General features: G+C 39.8%; 1 protein-coding gene across 2 annotated transcripts in view; it reads right to left on the reverse strand.

The window, feature by feature from the left end:
* The window catches only part of PIBF1 (progesterone immunomodulatory binding factor 1), a 230,669-nt gene that overhangs the window by 204,102 nt on the left and 9,677 nt on the right, over positions 1-16,890 (reverse strand). For both annotated transcript variants that reach the window (XM_006076037.4, XM_044927258.2), the window contains exons 3-5: positions 11,463-11,563; positions 6,059-6,257; positions 90-209 (exon numbers count right to left, since the gene is read on the reverse strand). In XM_006076037.4, coding sequence (XP_006076099.2) covers positions 90-209; positions 6,059-6,257; positions 11,463-11,563 — 420 coding nt within the window. The remainder of the gene's footprint in view (positions 1-89; positions 210-6,058; positions 6,258-11,462; positions 11,564-16,890) is intronic.

The following is a 16,890-nucleotide window of genomic DNA, read 5'->3' on the forward strand; positions in this document are numbered from 1 at the left end:
TTTTTCTATCACTGACTTTTATATTCCTTATCACAAATCTTAAGCCCTCCTTGGAGTCTCTTACCACCAGGGATCAAAATTAGACAAACCTCAGTCAGTTGTTTCAGTTGACCTTTGTTTGCACTTAATTCTTCTGCCAGGTCATTCTTTTTCACTTGTAGTTCACAGATTTCCTTTCTCAATGGATTCACTAGTTCATAGAACCGAATCTTAAAAAAAAAAAAAAAAATCAATAAGCAGTTGTGCAATGCAAATTATAATTAAAATTTGCTAATTAATAGCACTCTCAATTATCAGTAGTATAAATAAAAGTATTAAGGTAATAAAGGAAGGTGTTAAGGGGTTTCAGATTATATGCCTATACATTAAATTTTGTTTGTTCAAACTAAAACAAGATGGTCTTTAATTGACCCTGACTATAATACTTTGAGTTCAATTTAGTCCCTTCAAGGCCCAGATTATCTATAAGTCCCCGGCCCTGACACAGTCTCTCTTTCCTCTCTTCTATCAATACTCCACTTCCTCCTTACTTCTTACCTCCTACTACAGCTCATTCTACACTATCAGCTTATTTCCTGAACATATCAAGTGTTCAAAAGTTTTGCTCTTGCTATTTCCTCTGATAGGAAAGCAAGCTCTTCCCCACATGCAAATGTATGGCTCATGCTTTCACTCCCTTCAGGTCTCTGATCAGATATGACCTTATCAGTAAAACCTTCCCTGACTCCCCTGATATATATATATATATATTTTTTTTTTTTTTTTTTTTTTTTTGGCCAGGCTACGCTGCTTGAGGGCTTTTAGTTCTTCAATCACGTATTGAACCCAGGCCCGTGGCAGTGCGAGCATGGAGTCCTAATACTAGACTGCAGGGAATTCCCTCGCCTAACCTGATTTAATACAGTACCTTCCGTGACAGCAGTCCCTACTTTTCACTCTGCTCTTTTCTCCACACCATTTATGACAAACACGCTCCTTGGTTCAGTTCGCTGTGTGTGTTGCTCCACAGGAGTGTGATCTCTGGGAGGACAGGAGTATTGGTCTGGTCTGTGCACTGCTCTGTCCCCAGCGCCTAAATCTACGTATATGAAAAGCCTTGGAGAAGGAAATGGCAACCCACTCCGGTATTCTTGCCTGGAGAATCCCATGGAGAGAGGAGCCCTGTGGGCTACAGTCCACGGGGTCGCAGAGTCAGAAACAACTTAGCAACTAAACCACTAGCACCATCCTAGGCTCTGGGTGAAGCTCTACTTACTACCAATGCCGTGAAAGGGATAAATAATCAGGAGGTATCCTTCATGTCACTATTCCCATTCAGTTCAGATTTCTCTTTCCACTCTCAATTCTCTCAGGGGAATTTGCCTGCCCTAACTTAGTAAAGTGTTCCATCTGACAAGTTTCTACAAAACTAAGCTATCTGCAAATTAGGAGAGGGCAAGTAAGGACTAATTACTGTACAGTCATACAATCTGAAACTCCTTAATGTATTGCTGTATTGGAGGAGTACCACATTTGGTAAGAGGCCAGTACTAAGCTACTACTTAACACAAAGAATCTGTGTATAATTAACTAATTAGGACAACACTGTCGGAAAACAAAAGATAAGACAAAGAACAAACCAGAGAACAAAAATATATATGACTGCCACTAATGGAATACTTTCCAGCTATGATGAATAAAGAGCCTCAATGACAGCACTTGAGATTACCATTGGTTTTGGACAGTACTGGAGGCAGAAAAATTTATGCTTGAGCTGCTGCTGCTAAGTCACTTCAGTCGTGTCTGACTCTGTGCAACCCCACAGACAGCAGCCCACCAGGCTCTGCCATCCCTGGGATTCTCCAGGCAAGAACACTGGAGTGGGTTGCCATTTCCTTTTCCAATGCAGGAAAATGAAAAGTGAAAGTGAAGTCGCTCAGTCGTGTCTGACTCTTAGCGACCCCATGGGCTGCAGCCTACCAGGCTCCTCCATCCATGGGATTTTCCAGGCAAGAGTACTGGAGTGGGGCGCCATTGCCTAGTTAAATAAAAAGCTAGACAAACAAAACAGTACTCCATTTTATAGGAAATTATTAATCTGGAAATCTAATCCAAATGAGAATCAAGAGAGGCAATCACCACTCCAGCAAAAATAATAGATAATATTTACTATGTGTTTACTAAGTTCTAAGCACTATTAAGCTTTCTACGTACATATTCACACTTAATCTTCACAATTACCTCAACAGAAAAGTGTTGTTAATTTATTATTTTTTTTTTACGTGAAGTAGTTGATTTACAATGTTCTGTTAGTTTCAGGTGTACAGCAAGATGATTCAGTTACACATAAATATATATATATATATATATACTCTTTCTGATTCTTTTTCATCTTATATTATTATAAGATATTGAATAAAGACACTGTTATTATTATTTAGCCTTTTACAGATGAAAACTTTCAAGCCTCTTAGGGTGAAATGACTTCTGTGTATCACAAACTTGCAGTGTGGTGGGATGTGTGCTCTTGGGACCCGCACTCCACTGCTGCCACTCTGAGACACTTTCAGTAAATCCACGGGATCAAAACTATTTGTCTAGTTCAGTTCAGTCATTCAGTCATGTCCGACTCTTTGCGACCCCATGAACCGCAGCACGCCAGGCCTCCCTGTCCATCACCAACTCCCGGAGTCCACCCAAACCCTTGTCCATTGAGTCGGTGATGCCATCCAACCATCTTATCCTCTGTCATCCACTTCTCCTCCTGTCCTAAATCTTTCCCAGCATCAGGGTCTTTTCAAATGAGTCAGCTCTTTGCATCAGGTGGCCGCCAAAGTATTGGATTTTCAGCTTCAACATCAGTCCTTCCAATGAACACCCAGGACTGATCTCATTTAGGATGTACTGGTTGGATCTCCTTGCAGCCAAGAGACTCTCAAGAGTTTTCTCCAAAACCACAGTTCAAAAGCATCAATTCTTTGGTGTTCAGCTTTCATATTTATAGTCCAACTTTCACATCCATACATGACCACCACTGGAAAAACCATAGCCTTGACTAGATGGACCTTTGTTGACAAAGTAATGTCTCTGCTTTTCAATATGCTGTCTAGGTTGGTCATAACTTTCCTTCCAAGGAGTAAGCGTCTTTTTAATTTCATGGCTGCAATCACCATCTGCAGTGATTTTGGAGCCCAGAAAGATAAAGTCTGACACTGTTTCCCCATCTATTTCCCATGAAGTGATGGGACCAGATGCCATGATCTTAGTTTTCTGAATGTTGAGCTTTAAGCCAACTTTTTCACTCTCCTCTTTCACTTTCATCAAGAAGATCTTTAGTTCTTCTTCACTTTCTGCCATAAGGGTGGGTGTCATCTGCATATCTGAGGTTATTGATTTTTCTCCCAGCAATCTTGATTACAGCTTGTGTTTCTTCCAGCTCAGCATTTCTCATGATGTACTCTGCATATAAGTTAAATAAGCAGGGTGACAACCTTGATGTACTCCTTTTCCTCTTTGGAACCAGTCTGTTGTTCCATGTCCAGTTCTAACTGTTGCTTCCTGACCTGCATACAGGTTTCTCAAGAGGCAGGTCAGGTGGTCTGGTATTCCCATCTCTTTCAGAATTTTCCAGTTTATTGTGATCCACACAGTCAAAGGTTTTGGCATAGTCAATAAAGCAGAAATAGATGTTTTTCTGGAATTCTCTTGCTTTTTTGATGATCCAACGGATGTTGGCAATTTGATCTCTGGTTCCTCTGCCTATTCTAAAACCAGCTTGAACATCTGGAAGTTCATAGTTCACATATTGCTAAAGCCTGGCTTGGAGAATTTTAGGCATCACTTTACTAGTGTGTGAGATGACTGCAATTGTGTGGTAGTTTGAGCATTCTTTGGCATTGCCTTTCTTTGGGATTGGAACGAAAACTGACCTTTTCCAGTCCTGTGGCCACTGCTGAGTTTTCCAAATTTGCTGGCATATTGAGTGCAGCACTTTCAGAGCATCATCTTTCAGGATCTGAAATAGCTCAACTGGAATTCCATCACCTCCACTAGCTCTGTTTGCAGTGATGCTTCCTAAGGCCCACTTGACTTCACATTCCAGGATGTCTGGCTCTAGGTGAGTGATCACACCATCCTGATTATCTGGGTCATGAAGATCTTTTTTGTACAGCTCTGTATATTCTTGCCACCTCTTCTTAATATCTTCTGTTTCTGTTAGGTCCGTACCATTTTTGTCCTTTTTTGAGCCCATCTTTGCATGAAATGTTCCCTTGGTATCTGTAAATTTCTTGAAAAGATCTCTAGTCTTTCCCATTCTGTTGTTTTCCTCTATTTCTTTGCATTGATTGCTGAGGAAGGCTTTCTTATCCCTCCTTGCTATTTTTGGAACTCTGCATTCAAATGGGTATATCTTTCCTTTTCTCCCTTTGCTTTTCGCTTCCCTTCTTTTCACAGCTATTTGTAAAGCCTCCTCACACAGCCAAATTGCTTTTTCCATTTCTTTTTCTTGGGGATGGTCTTGATCCCTGCCTCCTGTACAATGTCACAAAACTCCGTCTACAGTTCATCAAGTACTCTTTCTATCAAATCTAGTCCCTTAAATCTATTTCTCATTTCCACTGTATAGTCATAGGGATTTGATTTAGGTCATACCTGAACGGTCTAGTGGTTTTGTCTACTTTCTTCAATTTAAGTCTGAATTTGGCAATAAGGAGTTCATGATCTGAGCCACAGTCAGCTCCTGGTCTTGTTTTTGCTGACTGTACAGAGCTTTTCCATCTTTGGCTGCAAAGAATATAATCAATCTGATTTTGGTGTTGACCATCTGGTGATGTCCATGTGCAGAGTCTTTTCTTGTGTTGTTGGAAGAGGGTGTTTGCTATGACCAGTGTATTCTCTTGGCAGAATTCTATTAGCCTTTGACCTGCTTCATTCCGTATTCCAAGGCCAAATTTGCCTGTTACTCCAGGTGTTTCTTGACTTCCTACTTTTGCATTCCAGTCCCCTATAATGAAAAGGACATCTTTTTTGGGTGTTAGTTCTAGAAGGTCTTGTAGGTCTTTATAGAACTGTTCAACTTCAGCTTCTTCAGCGTTACCGGTCGGGGCATAGACTTGGATTACTGTGATACTGAATGGTTTGCCTTGGAAACGAACTGAGATCATTCTGTCGTTTTTGAGACTGCATCCAAGTACTGCATTTCAGACTCTTTTGTTGACTATGATGGCTACTCCATTTCTTGTAAGGGATTCCTGCCCACAGTAGTAGATATAATGGTCATCTGAGTTAAATTCACCCATTCCAGTCCATCTTAGTAAGACTAATATTTTTTGCCTGCTGTACTTTTTCTTTGTTTAGTTTTGCCTGTTTTACTCCTATGCTTAAGTGGCATCTGCCAGTGGCTACACGATGTGTGATGATAACATCACTCTTAAGACTAATGAAGTTTGTGCTTATGTACTCTTATGTTTTAAAAATGTCTCAGTTTTAATTTCAATGATGATAAATATTAACAGATACAGTTCACATAAACAAAAGCTATTTGAGGTCCTCAATAATTTTTAGAGTGTAAATGATACTGATACTAAAAATATTTGAGACCACTGCCATAGATCAATCCTTTGTACATAGCCGTGTAACCAACACCACAATTTAGAACTGGACGTACACAGATCCATCATAATCATCTCCCTCAAGCTATTCCTTCATAATCACACTGCTCCCCTCTCCTCTGCTGTCCCTAACCCCTGGCAACCACTGTTATCTCTATAAACATTACAAACTGCCAGAGTTCATGATAAAATAATTCATTTCTATGGATCTTCCAGCCATTAACCCCATTTATTTGCTTGACTTCAGAGCTCAGTGGTCAATACACTTTAAAATTTGGTCATCTGAAAATAAATAAATAAATAAATAAATAAATTTGGTCATCTGAGCACCATTTCACTACCTTCAGATCACAGCCATAAATTAATGTATCACTTGAGTACTTCAAAAGTTATGGCTACTATGGAAATGGCAAATTTTAGTCTGAAAACACACAGATTTTTTGTTTTTAATGATACAAGACACTTACAGATACATATTCAGGAATAGAAAGCTGATCTTCAGGAAAACTTTTTAGCTTCATATATTGCTCTTCTGTCAACTCAAAGTCACGCAGGTTTCGACGAATATCTCCAGCTTTCTCTCTTAGCTGAAGATTTGTCTCTTCTAGTTGTTTCTGTCTCAGTAAAATAGTTTCCATTTCTTGTTTCATTAGTTCTTGATATTTTCTACAATATCAGAAAATGTATGGTAAGGTTAAAAAAAATCATGGAGACATAATTTCTCAAAGTTCCTATTTTACAATAACATCAAATTAAATAAGCAACTTAACAATATTTTTGGTTCCAGCTAAATTCTTACTTAGCCAGTTAAACACGAAATAAAGTTATACTAAGTGTGCAGCCAAAAAAATTATTAAATAGAAAATGTTAATAACTTTTAAAATTCAAATTATAAAATTATACATTTCCTCTGCTTAAGGTGTAAATCTGATATATCTGCTTTGGACTCTACTCACTGAAGTAATTTTCATTGTCTTTATCCAGGTAATTTAAGATGGTAACACTGAAACACCATAATGTCAATACAGACAATGAGGTAATGAAAACAGTAATCAGCACCTTTCTCAAGGAGTATATGTAGTAGACAAGGTTAGTTGCCTACTGGAAAATTTTGAGCTGTAAGGGACCATATGAATCCCTGCCCACCCCCCCCACCTCCACGACTGTATCCCATCAACACACAAACACACTGTTATTTGTCCTATCTTAAAACAAATGAACAAAAAAGCCCCCACAATTTTTGACCCCATTTCACTGCCCATTTTGTTCTCAAAAGTTTTCTATATGCACTCTCTCCATTGCCTTTCCTCTTAAACAAAGGCTAATCAGGTTTCCACGCTTCCACCAAAATCTCCAGGTAACTGAAAAATCCAGATTGTTGATAACCAATTCTCATTTCTTTTTATCTCTATCAATAGCACTTGAGATATCTGCCCTCTCCTTCCTTCATCTGCTTTCCCAGATACTATATTATTTTCCTCTTCATTTTTCTCCTGTTTTATTGGCGATACTTTCCCATTCTTTTTATCTTGTTTATCTTAATGTTGGGATTACTTGGTCCTCTCCTCTTGTCTATGTTTACTCCCTTGGGGAATTCATCCAGTCTCGTGAATTAAATACTGTCTGTATATCCTAATGGCTCCCAGATTTATCTCTTTAGATCAGACTTCTCATATATATCCGCTGCAGTCCATGGGGTCGCTAGGAGTCGGACACAACTCAGCAACTTCACTTTCACTTTTCACTTTTATGCACTGGAGAAGGAAATGGCAACCCATTCCAGTGTTCTTGCCTGGAGAATCCCAGGGAAGGGGGAGCCTGGTGGGCTGCCATCTATGGGGTTGCACAGAGTCAGACACGACTAAAGTGACTTAGCAATAGCAACATGTTCCAAATTAAACTCCTGCTCTTCACTCACAAACCTATTCCATTATGGTTTCATCATCTTAATTGACAGCAACTCCATCCTTTGATTTATTCAGGCCAAGGATTGGTACAATCCTTGATTCCTCTTTCTCTCCTAAACCCCACACTGAATCTATCAGGACATCCTACCGGCTTTACCTTTAAAGTATATTCAGAATCCAACCTCTTTTTACCACTATCAAGAGGATTACAGCAATAGTCTCCTACATTTAGTCTCCCCACTTCATTTAATTTGATCAATGTCTAAAGAACCAGAATAGAAGCCCTATTACCCAATGCAGTGGCTTTCAAAGTGTTCCCCACAAGCCAGTAGCAGTGTTCACATCATCTGGGAAGCTGGCAGAAATGCAAATTCTAGGGCCCACCCACAGAATCCCTGAGCGTCCCCAGCAGTCTTTTCCCACAAGCTCTCCAGGTGGCTCTGATGCATGGTCAAATTTGAGAACCACACTCATCTAATGTGAATAGTGGCTGAAAACTGGTCAGATAATTTTTTAATATATCAGTTAAATAGTAAAATCTCATAAACAGAATAGATGCCTCCTTTTACATTTACCTCTAATTAAAATACAGAAATTAACACTCATCTGAAACATTTTTCCCCCAGGGTCTAGGTTTTTTATCATGTGGAGATGTGCCTTGTTTTTCTGTAAATCATTTCTCATGATTTCCAAGTTCAATTTCTTTACAATGGCAGGAGACCTTTTAAAAAGACACCTGAGAAGAAATCTGAGCATATTTTTTATAGATGTGATTTCTGCCCCAATCTCTAAACATCTCTTGCTTACACTTATTTGATGATCTTGTAGTCACTCACTTTTATTGAATCATTCCAAAGAATTCATTATAATTTGCAAAGAAATGTATATGCCTTTGTATTCATTTTAAAATATAATTTTAATTAAGTTATAGAAGTATAGTAAGCACAATTGGCATAGGTATGTATATTGAGAAAAATACAAGGAACTTTGGATAAGTGCACAACTGAGCTGGAGAAAGTAGGCAGGTAAACAGAAGGGACTTCAGCCCAAAAGAATCCAAAGGGCCACAGAATATATCAATACTTTCTACAAAGCAAATGAAGAAAGGTTAAGACAGCTGCTTCAGTACAGTTCAGTCACTCAGTCGTGTCCAACTCTTTGTGACCCCATGGACTGCAGCATGCCAGGCTTCCCTGTCCATCACCAACTCCTGGAACTTGCTCAAACTGTTGTCCATCAAGTCGGTAATGCCATCCAACCATCTCATACTGTCATCCCCTTCTCCTCCTGCCTTCAATGTTTCCCAGCATCAGGGTCCTTTCCAATGAGTCACTTCTCTGCATCAGGTGGCCAAAGTATCGCAGTTTCAGTTTCAGCATTTGTCCTTCCAATGAATATTCAGGACTGATTTCCTTTAGGATGGACTGGTTGAATCTCCTTACAGTCCAAGGAACTCTCAAGAGTCTTCTCCAACACCACAGTTCAAAAGCATCAATTCTTTGGCACTCAGCGTTCTTTATAGTCCAACTCTCACATCCATACATGACTAGTGGTAAAACCATAGCTTTGGCTAGAAGGACCTTTGTCAGCAAAGTAATGTCTCTGCTTTTTAATATGCTGTCTAGGTAGGTCACAGTTTTTCTTCCAAGGAGCAAGCATCTTTTAATTTCATGGTTGCAGTCACTGTCCACAGTGATTTTGGAGCCCAAGAAAATAGAGTCTCTGTTTCCATTATTTCCCCATCTGCCAATGAAATGACAGAACCAGATGCCATGATCTTACTGTTCTGAATCTTGAGTATTAAGCCAGCTTTTTCACTTTCTTCTTTTACTTTCATCAAGAGGATCTTCAGTTCCTCTTTCTGCCGTAAGGGTAGTGTCATCTGCGTATTTGAGGTTATTAACATTTCTCCCGGCAATCTTGATTCCAGCTTGTGCTTCACTCAGCCCAGCATTTCTCATGATGTATTCTGCGTATAAGTTAAATAAGCAGGGTGACAATATACAGCCTTGACGTACTCCTTTCCCTATTTGGAAACAGTCTGTTGTTTCATGTCCAGTTCTAACTGTTGCTTCCTGACCTGCATATAGGTTTCTCAAGAGGCAAGTCAGGTGGTCTGGTATTCCCATCTCTTTCAGAATTTTCCACAGTTTACTGTGATCCACACAGTCAAAGGCTTTGGCATAGTCAATAAAGCAGAAGTAGATGTTTTTTCTGGAACTCTCTTGCTTTTTCAATGATCCAAGGGATGTTGGCAATTTGATCTCTGGTTCCTCTGCCTTTTCTAAAACCAGCTTGAACATCTGGAAGTTCATGGTTCACATACTGCTGAAGCCTGGCTTGGAGAATTTTGAGCATTACTTTACTAGCACGTGAGATGAGTGCAATTGTGTGGTAGTTTGAACATTCTTTGGCATTGCCCCTCTTTGGGACTGGAATGAAAACTGACATTTTCCAGTCTTGTGGCCACTGCTGTGTTTCCTAAATTTGCTGGCATATTGAGTACAGCATTTCAAAAGCATCATCTTTTAGGATTTGAAACAGTTCAACTGGAATTCCATCACCTCCACTAGCTTTGTTTGTAGTGATGCTTCCTAAGGCCCACTTGACTTTGTATTCCAGGATGTCTGGCTCTAGGTGAGTGATCACACCATCATGGTTATCTGGGTCATGAAGATATTTTTGTATAGTTCTATTTATTCTTGACACCTCTTCTTAATATCATCTGCTTCTGTTAGGTCCATAACATTTCTATCCTTTATTGAGCCCATCTTTGCATGAAGTGTTCCCTTGGTATCTCTAATTTTCTTGAAGAGACTTCTAGTCTTTCCCATTCTGTTGTTTTCCTCTATTTCTTTGCATTGATCACTGAGGAACACTTTCTTCTCTCTCCTTGCTATTCTTTGGAACTCTCCATTCAAATGGGTATATCTTTCCTTTTCCCCTCTGCCTTCAATTTCTCTTCTAGAGTCCAAAATGTAGTACTTGAGTACAATCTCAAAAATGACAGAATGATCTCATTTGTTTCCAAGGCAAACCATTCAACATCACAGTAATCCAAGTCTATGCCCCAACCAGTAATGCCAAAGAAGCTGAATGGTTCTTTGAACACCTTCAAGACTTTCTAGAACTAACACCCAAAAAAGACGTCCTTTTCATTATAGGGGACTGGAATGCAAAAGTAGATGTCAAGAGATACCTGCAGTTAACAGGCAAGTTTGGCCTTGGAGTACAAAATTAAGCAGGGCAAAGGCTAACAGAGTTTTGCCAAGAGAATGCACTGGTCATAGCAAACACCCTCATCCAACAACATAAGAGAAGACTCTACACATGGACATCACCAGATGGTCAACACCAAAATCAGATTGATTATATTTTTGCAGCCAAAGATGGAGAAGCTCTATACAGTCAGCAAAAACAAGACCAGGAGCTGACTGTGGCTCAGATCATGAACTCCTTATTGCCAAATTCAGACTTAAATTGAAGAAAGTAGGGAAAACCACTAGACCATTCAGGTATGACCTAAATCAAATCCCTTATGATTATGCAGTGAAAGTGACAAATAGATTCAAAGGAATAGATCTGATAGACAGAGTGCCTGAAGAACTATGGACAGAGATTTGTGACACTGTACAGGAGGCAGTGATGCAAAAAGGCAAAAGGGTTATCTGAGGAGGTCTTACAAACAGCTGAGAGAAAGGCAGAAAGTGAAGTGGTGATAAATTTAGAGTGCTTCCATTTTCATGTATGGGTCACTTATATCTGCAATATTTATTCAATGAATATCAAATTTTGGCTTTCTGTATTTTTGTGTATTATATCAAGTAGTTTTTTCCTAGTCTGGATGTAAAAATGATAACTGTCTTTAAGATTTCTCTATTTTAGCTTATAATCACATGCATGAATAGGTAATGACATTGTTTTTAACTGCTGAATAGGTATTGTTTCTTTTTAAAACTTTTACCTGGCATCCTTTTGTTGGAAAGTCAATTGGTTGTCTAATCTCAGGGCTAGTAGCTGCTTCTGGTGAAGTGCATCATTAAGTTTCTCCTCCAATTCTTCAATCTTAAGAGAAAAGGGTAAATGACAAGGTCAATTTGCAAATTTAATAAAACCTTCTGTTTGTCCATACAAATGGTTGTTAAACTATGCTTTGAATCTGAAGCCTCATAAATCGATTTTTACCAGGCTGTCATTGGGATTATTTTTCCCTTAATCTAATCTCACTGAAAAACTCTTTGACAACTGGGGTTTATATGCTGGTGCCTTGCCCAGGTAATTTTTTCCTGGCCAGACCCTGCATATATTGTAGATCCATATATCTGACTGCTACATGTCTTCAATTGACTACTACATGGGTGATGCTACAAATGTCCAAAATGAACCTAGTCACCCACCTCACCTAGTCTTATATTCTTTGCATCTCCTTGGTCTCCAAAGCAAAAAAATCTCAGTCACATTTGATACATCTCTCCCATTGCTTATTCTGATCAGAAATCACTGTTTTTTTATTGTTGAGTTTATTCCATAAAAAGGTGTCACAACTACACCATCCTCTTTAACAGCCACTGACAAGTCTTCAGTTAGATCCCTGTCATATCTTACCTAGATTATGACAATGCTTTTCTACTCTTTCCCTGCCTTCAGTTTTGCAAATCTTCAAAACTATCTTCCTTTACCTTATCTTTTAAAAATGCTATCAAAAATGTTATTTCCCCAGTGTTAAATCCTTCAGAGGATCCTCACTGTCTTCCGAATAAATTCCAAAGTTCATGGCATTCTACACTACTCTTTTTTTCTTTTTAAAGTTATTTATTATTTATTTAATTCTGGCTGTGCTAGGTCGTCGCTGCTGCCTGTGGGCTTTCTCTAGTTGTGGACAGCAGGGCCTACTCTTCGTTGTGGTGTATGGGCTTCTGGCTGTGGTGGCTGCTCTTGTTGTGGAGCACAGGCTCTAGGGCATTAAGGTCTTCAGTAGTTGGGCTCAGTAGTGCTGACTCTTGGGGCTTAGTTGCTCCATGGTATGTGGGATCCTGGACCAGGGACTGAACCCGTATCTCCTTCATTGGCAGGTGGACTCTTACCCACTGTACCACTAGGGAAGTCCCTCTACACTCCTTCTTGACCTGGCCTTTGCCAACCATGCCTGTTGTCATTAGCTTAAAAGAAAATTCTATTCTAGCCAAAATAAATGCTTACCATTCCTCAAATATGTTATGCTCTCTCTTAAGTCTCGATACATCTGAGCTGACTCTTAGTCCATTTAAAAAATTCTTTACTCTCTCCCTTTCAACCCAGGCAATTCTTGTTTATCTTTAAAATATGCAGATTAACATAAGTCAGTCCTTAATAAAACTTTCATATGGTTTTTGTCCCACACTAAATGGCACCCGACTCAAGTAGTCTTGCCTGGAGTATCCCATGGGCGGAGGAGCCTGGTAGGCTGCAGTCCATGGGGTAACGAAGAGTTGGACACTTACTGAGCGACTTCACTTTCACTTTTCACTTTCATGCAGTGGAGAAGGAAATGGCAACCCACTCCAGTGTTCTTGCCAGGAGAATCCCAGGGATCGGGGAGCCTGGTGGGCTGCCGTCCATTGGGTCACACAGAGTCGGACACTACTAAAGCGACTTAGTAGTAGTAGTAGTATTCCAATAACAATATTTGTTCAGGTTATGAATCCTCTCCATAATGCCCAGTCCAATGGTTATTTCTGCATATTTATCTTATATGATAGCATAATTTGGCAGAGTTGACCACTCCATCCTCTTTCACCTTATGTGATACTCCTCTTGGTTTTCTTCCTTAACTCACAGGACCCTCTTAAGCTTCTCAGGTTCATATGATAGATTTTTTTCCTCTATCCTATTTCTAATGTTTGACTACCCCTTGACTTGGTTTGGGGTCCTCTACTCTCCCCAGGTAATCATCCAATAACAAAGCTTTATGTGGTACTTACATGCCTACAATACAGGAGACCTGGGTTCAATCCCTATGTCAGGAATATCTCCTGGAGAAGGGAATGGCACCCCACTCCAGTATTCTTGCCTAGAGAATCCTATGGACAGAGGAGCCTGGAAGCTGCAGTCCAAGGGGCTGCAAAGAGTCACTGAGCGACTAACACTTTCACATGCTGATGTATACTACACACACACACACACACACACACATATACACACACGAAACTGCAGTCCAAGGGATAGCAAAGAGTCACTGAGCAACTAACACTTTCACATGCTGATGTATATTACATGTATATTACACACACACACACACACACACACACACACACCCCCCTACCTACCCCCAGTCATGGACTTTCCTCTAAAGTCAAAGTGACAATTTCATCTGGGAGTCTAATTGGCATTTAAAGTTTAATGTGTTCAAAACAGAACTTATATTTTACCTCCTACATCAGTTTTCTTCCAGCCTTCTATTTCTCAATAAATGGCTCCAGGAGATGAAGCCAAAAACTTGGGAGTCTTACACAGGCAATTATTTAGTACTGTCTTCCTCTTCTACCTTACCTGCTTTTAGTCTATTGCTTCAGTGACATTTTGAAAGCAGAAATCAGGACATATAAGTCCAATTGCCTAAACTCTTCAAACGGCTTCTCTAACACACAATTGAAAGCAGGGTTAACATATCAAATTGACGGGCCAAATCCTGCCCATGTCCTGTTCCTATATAGCCCACAAGCTAGGAACAGGTTTTACATTTATAAAGTTGTTAAAAGCCAAAAAAAAAAAAAAAAAGAAGAAGGAAGACTATGTAATAGACCATATGCAAGCTGGAAAGCCTAAACTATTTACTGTCTTGCCCAGGCCTTTACAGAGAAAGTTTGCTGACTTCCTATCTAAAGCAGAAAATTCCCACTGCTAAGCAATGCTGTATCACATGACCCTGAAGACAGCTTATTTGTTGTTTGATGATGTCTCTCACTTAAATGTGATCTCCATAAAAAAGGGACTCTTGTCATATTCATTGCTGTATTCCTGGTAACATGTCTCAATAAATGTCTTAAATCAACAAATGATGACCACATTCCTCATAATTACCATTCTGCAAATCAAGAAGACTGCTACCACAAGGAGTGAAACTTCTGCTTTTTTCAGGGTGGGAACTTTAACAATTTCAACTGACTTCTAGATTTAAGTCCCTCGACTCAGAGACAGTCAAGCTAGGGAGACACCCTCCAGCACTTCCCAAGCAATGAGGAACCCAGGGACCATTAATGAGAGATAAACAAAAAGAGATTTTAGCATTTAAAAACTGACAGCAAAAGAGACACTGATGTATAGAACAATCTTATGGACTCTGTGAGAGAGGGAGAGGGTGGGAAGATTTGGGAGAATGGCATTGAAACATGTAAAATATCATGTATGGAACGAGTTGCCAGTCCAGGTTCGATGCACGATACTGGATGCTTGGGGCAGGTGCACTGGGACGACCCAGAGGGATGGAATGGGGAGGGAGGAGGGAGGGGGGTTCGGGATGGGGAACACATCTATACCTGTGGTGGATTCATTTTGATATTTGGCAAAACTAATACAGTTATATAAAGTTTAAAAATAAAATAAAATTAAAAAAAAATAAAATAAAAACTGACAGGCTAGATGTGTGAGGAGGAGAGGAATAAGGAAGTGGAGTAAGCAAGGAGAGTTAGGCAGCAATAAGTGTGCATAAAAGTGCACCGAACAGTCCTCTAAGATCAGCAAGCCTGGCCTGAGCAACTCCCCTTCCAGGGCTCTCAGTCAGCAAGCAGCTGAGTGGGTAATGAGAATCAATGCTTGTAAAGTATCCTGTGAATAATCTGCTTGGGTTTTTAGAGATGGAGAAATCAAAGCAGCATGAGTCCTAGTAATAAACTATACCATTAGTTTTGAAAAGTTTTAAAAAGCAGAGACAGCACTTTGCTGACAAAGGTCCATCTAGTCAAAGCTATGGTCTCTCCAGTAATCATGTATGGATGTGAGAGTTGGACCATAAAGAAGGCTGAGCGCCAAAGAATTGATGCTTTCGAACTTGGTGTCAGAAAAGACTCTTGAGAGTGCCTTGGACAGCAAGGAGATCAAACCAGTCAATCTTAAAGAAAATCAACCCTGAATATTCATTGCATGGACGGATGCTGAAGCTCCAATACTTTGGCTACCTGATGCGAAAAGCCAACTCACTGGAAAAGACCCTGTTGCTGGGAAAGATTGAGAGCAGGAGGAGAAGCGGATGACAGGGGATGAGATGGTTGGATGGCATCACCGATTCAATGGACATGGGTTTGAGCAAACTCTGGAAGATAGTGAAAGACAGGGAAGCCTGGCGTGCTGCAGTCCATGGGGTCACAAAGAGTTAGACACGACTGGGCAACTGAACAACAACATACCACCAGTAATAAGCTGTAATAAACGTAAGCACTGTATTGTTCCCATATTGGTGTGGAGAGATGTTAGATTATACAGATTCACTGATTTCTGAACTAAGAAAGACCTTGAAGAGAGGAAAAAACTGTTACTCGCCTCTCTTTCTCAAGTAACTCTGATTTTTATTAGCAGCAACAACATGTCCAGTTAAAAATATACACTTCCCAGCTTCCCTCTCCTGGCACCTAGGTGTAGTCATGCTATATAGTCCTAGTCCATCAAGGTCACCAGCTTGAGCTCTAGGAAAGCTCTTTAAAGAACAAATTCATTTGGCATATGCTGCATTCTTCCATCACCCTTCTCCTTATGTCTGCCTAGAGCATGGGCACAACAGTGGCGGCAGATCAGCCATCTGTGATTCTGAGGTGAAAAACACATGCTATTTTTACAGCCACCGAGAAGGTTAAAAGGAGCCTGGGTTTCTAATGATATCAACGGTAAATACCAGGTCTAAATTGCCTATTTTCAGAATTCTGTTATACCAGAGAAACAAAATCCTTATCCTGCTTAAGCTATGGTTTCCACACTTTTGTGACTGGCAACCAATGTTTTTCAAGATTCTCATACTAATAATTGAACACTGGACAGCGGGTTCAATCTTTTTCCATAGAAGAAATACCTATAATATTCAAGATACTCGATCATTCAGGACTACTTGAAAGCTTCTGATGACGGGAGCCTCAATAACTTAAAATCAGGTCATTTAAATGTTAATAGCAACAAGTTAAATTCAGCAGAAATGTACCCTCCCTGTGATTTTCAACCATTTTCACTACAGTCTATGCAGGAAAATTCATTTTTTTCAATGCTGAACGTGACATTTTCACCTTCATATATGGGATGTTCAATGCATAGGTAAGCTCTGGAGAATAAATGAGTGGCTAAGAATACTGTTCCTTCATCAATTCCAGACTCACGTATCTTCACACTTTTCATCTCTGAAGCTAGAATGCATCTTACAAACTACAGCACAT

Source organism: Bubalus bubalis, chromosome 13, assembly GCF_019923935.1.
Source record: "Bubalus bubalis isolate 160015118507 breed Murrah chromosome 13, NDDB_SH_1, whole genome shotgun sequence".
Lineage (NCBI taxonomy): Eukaryota > Metazoa > Chordata > Mammalia > Artiodactyla > Bovidae > Bubalus > Bubalus bubalis.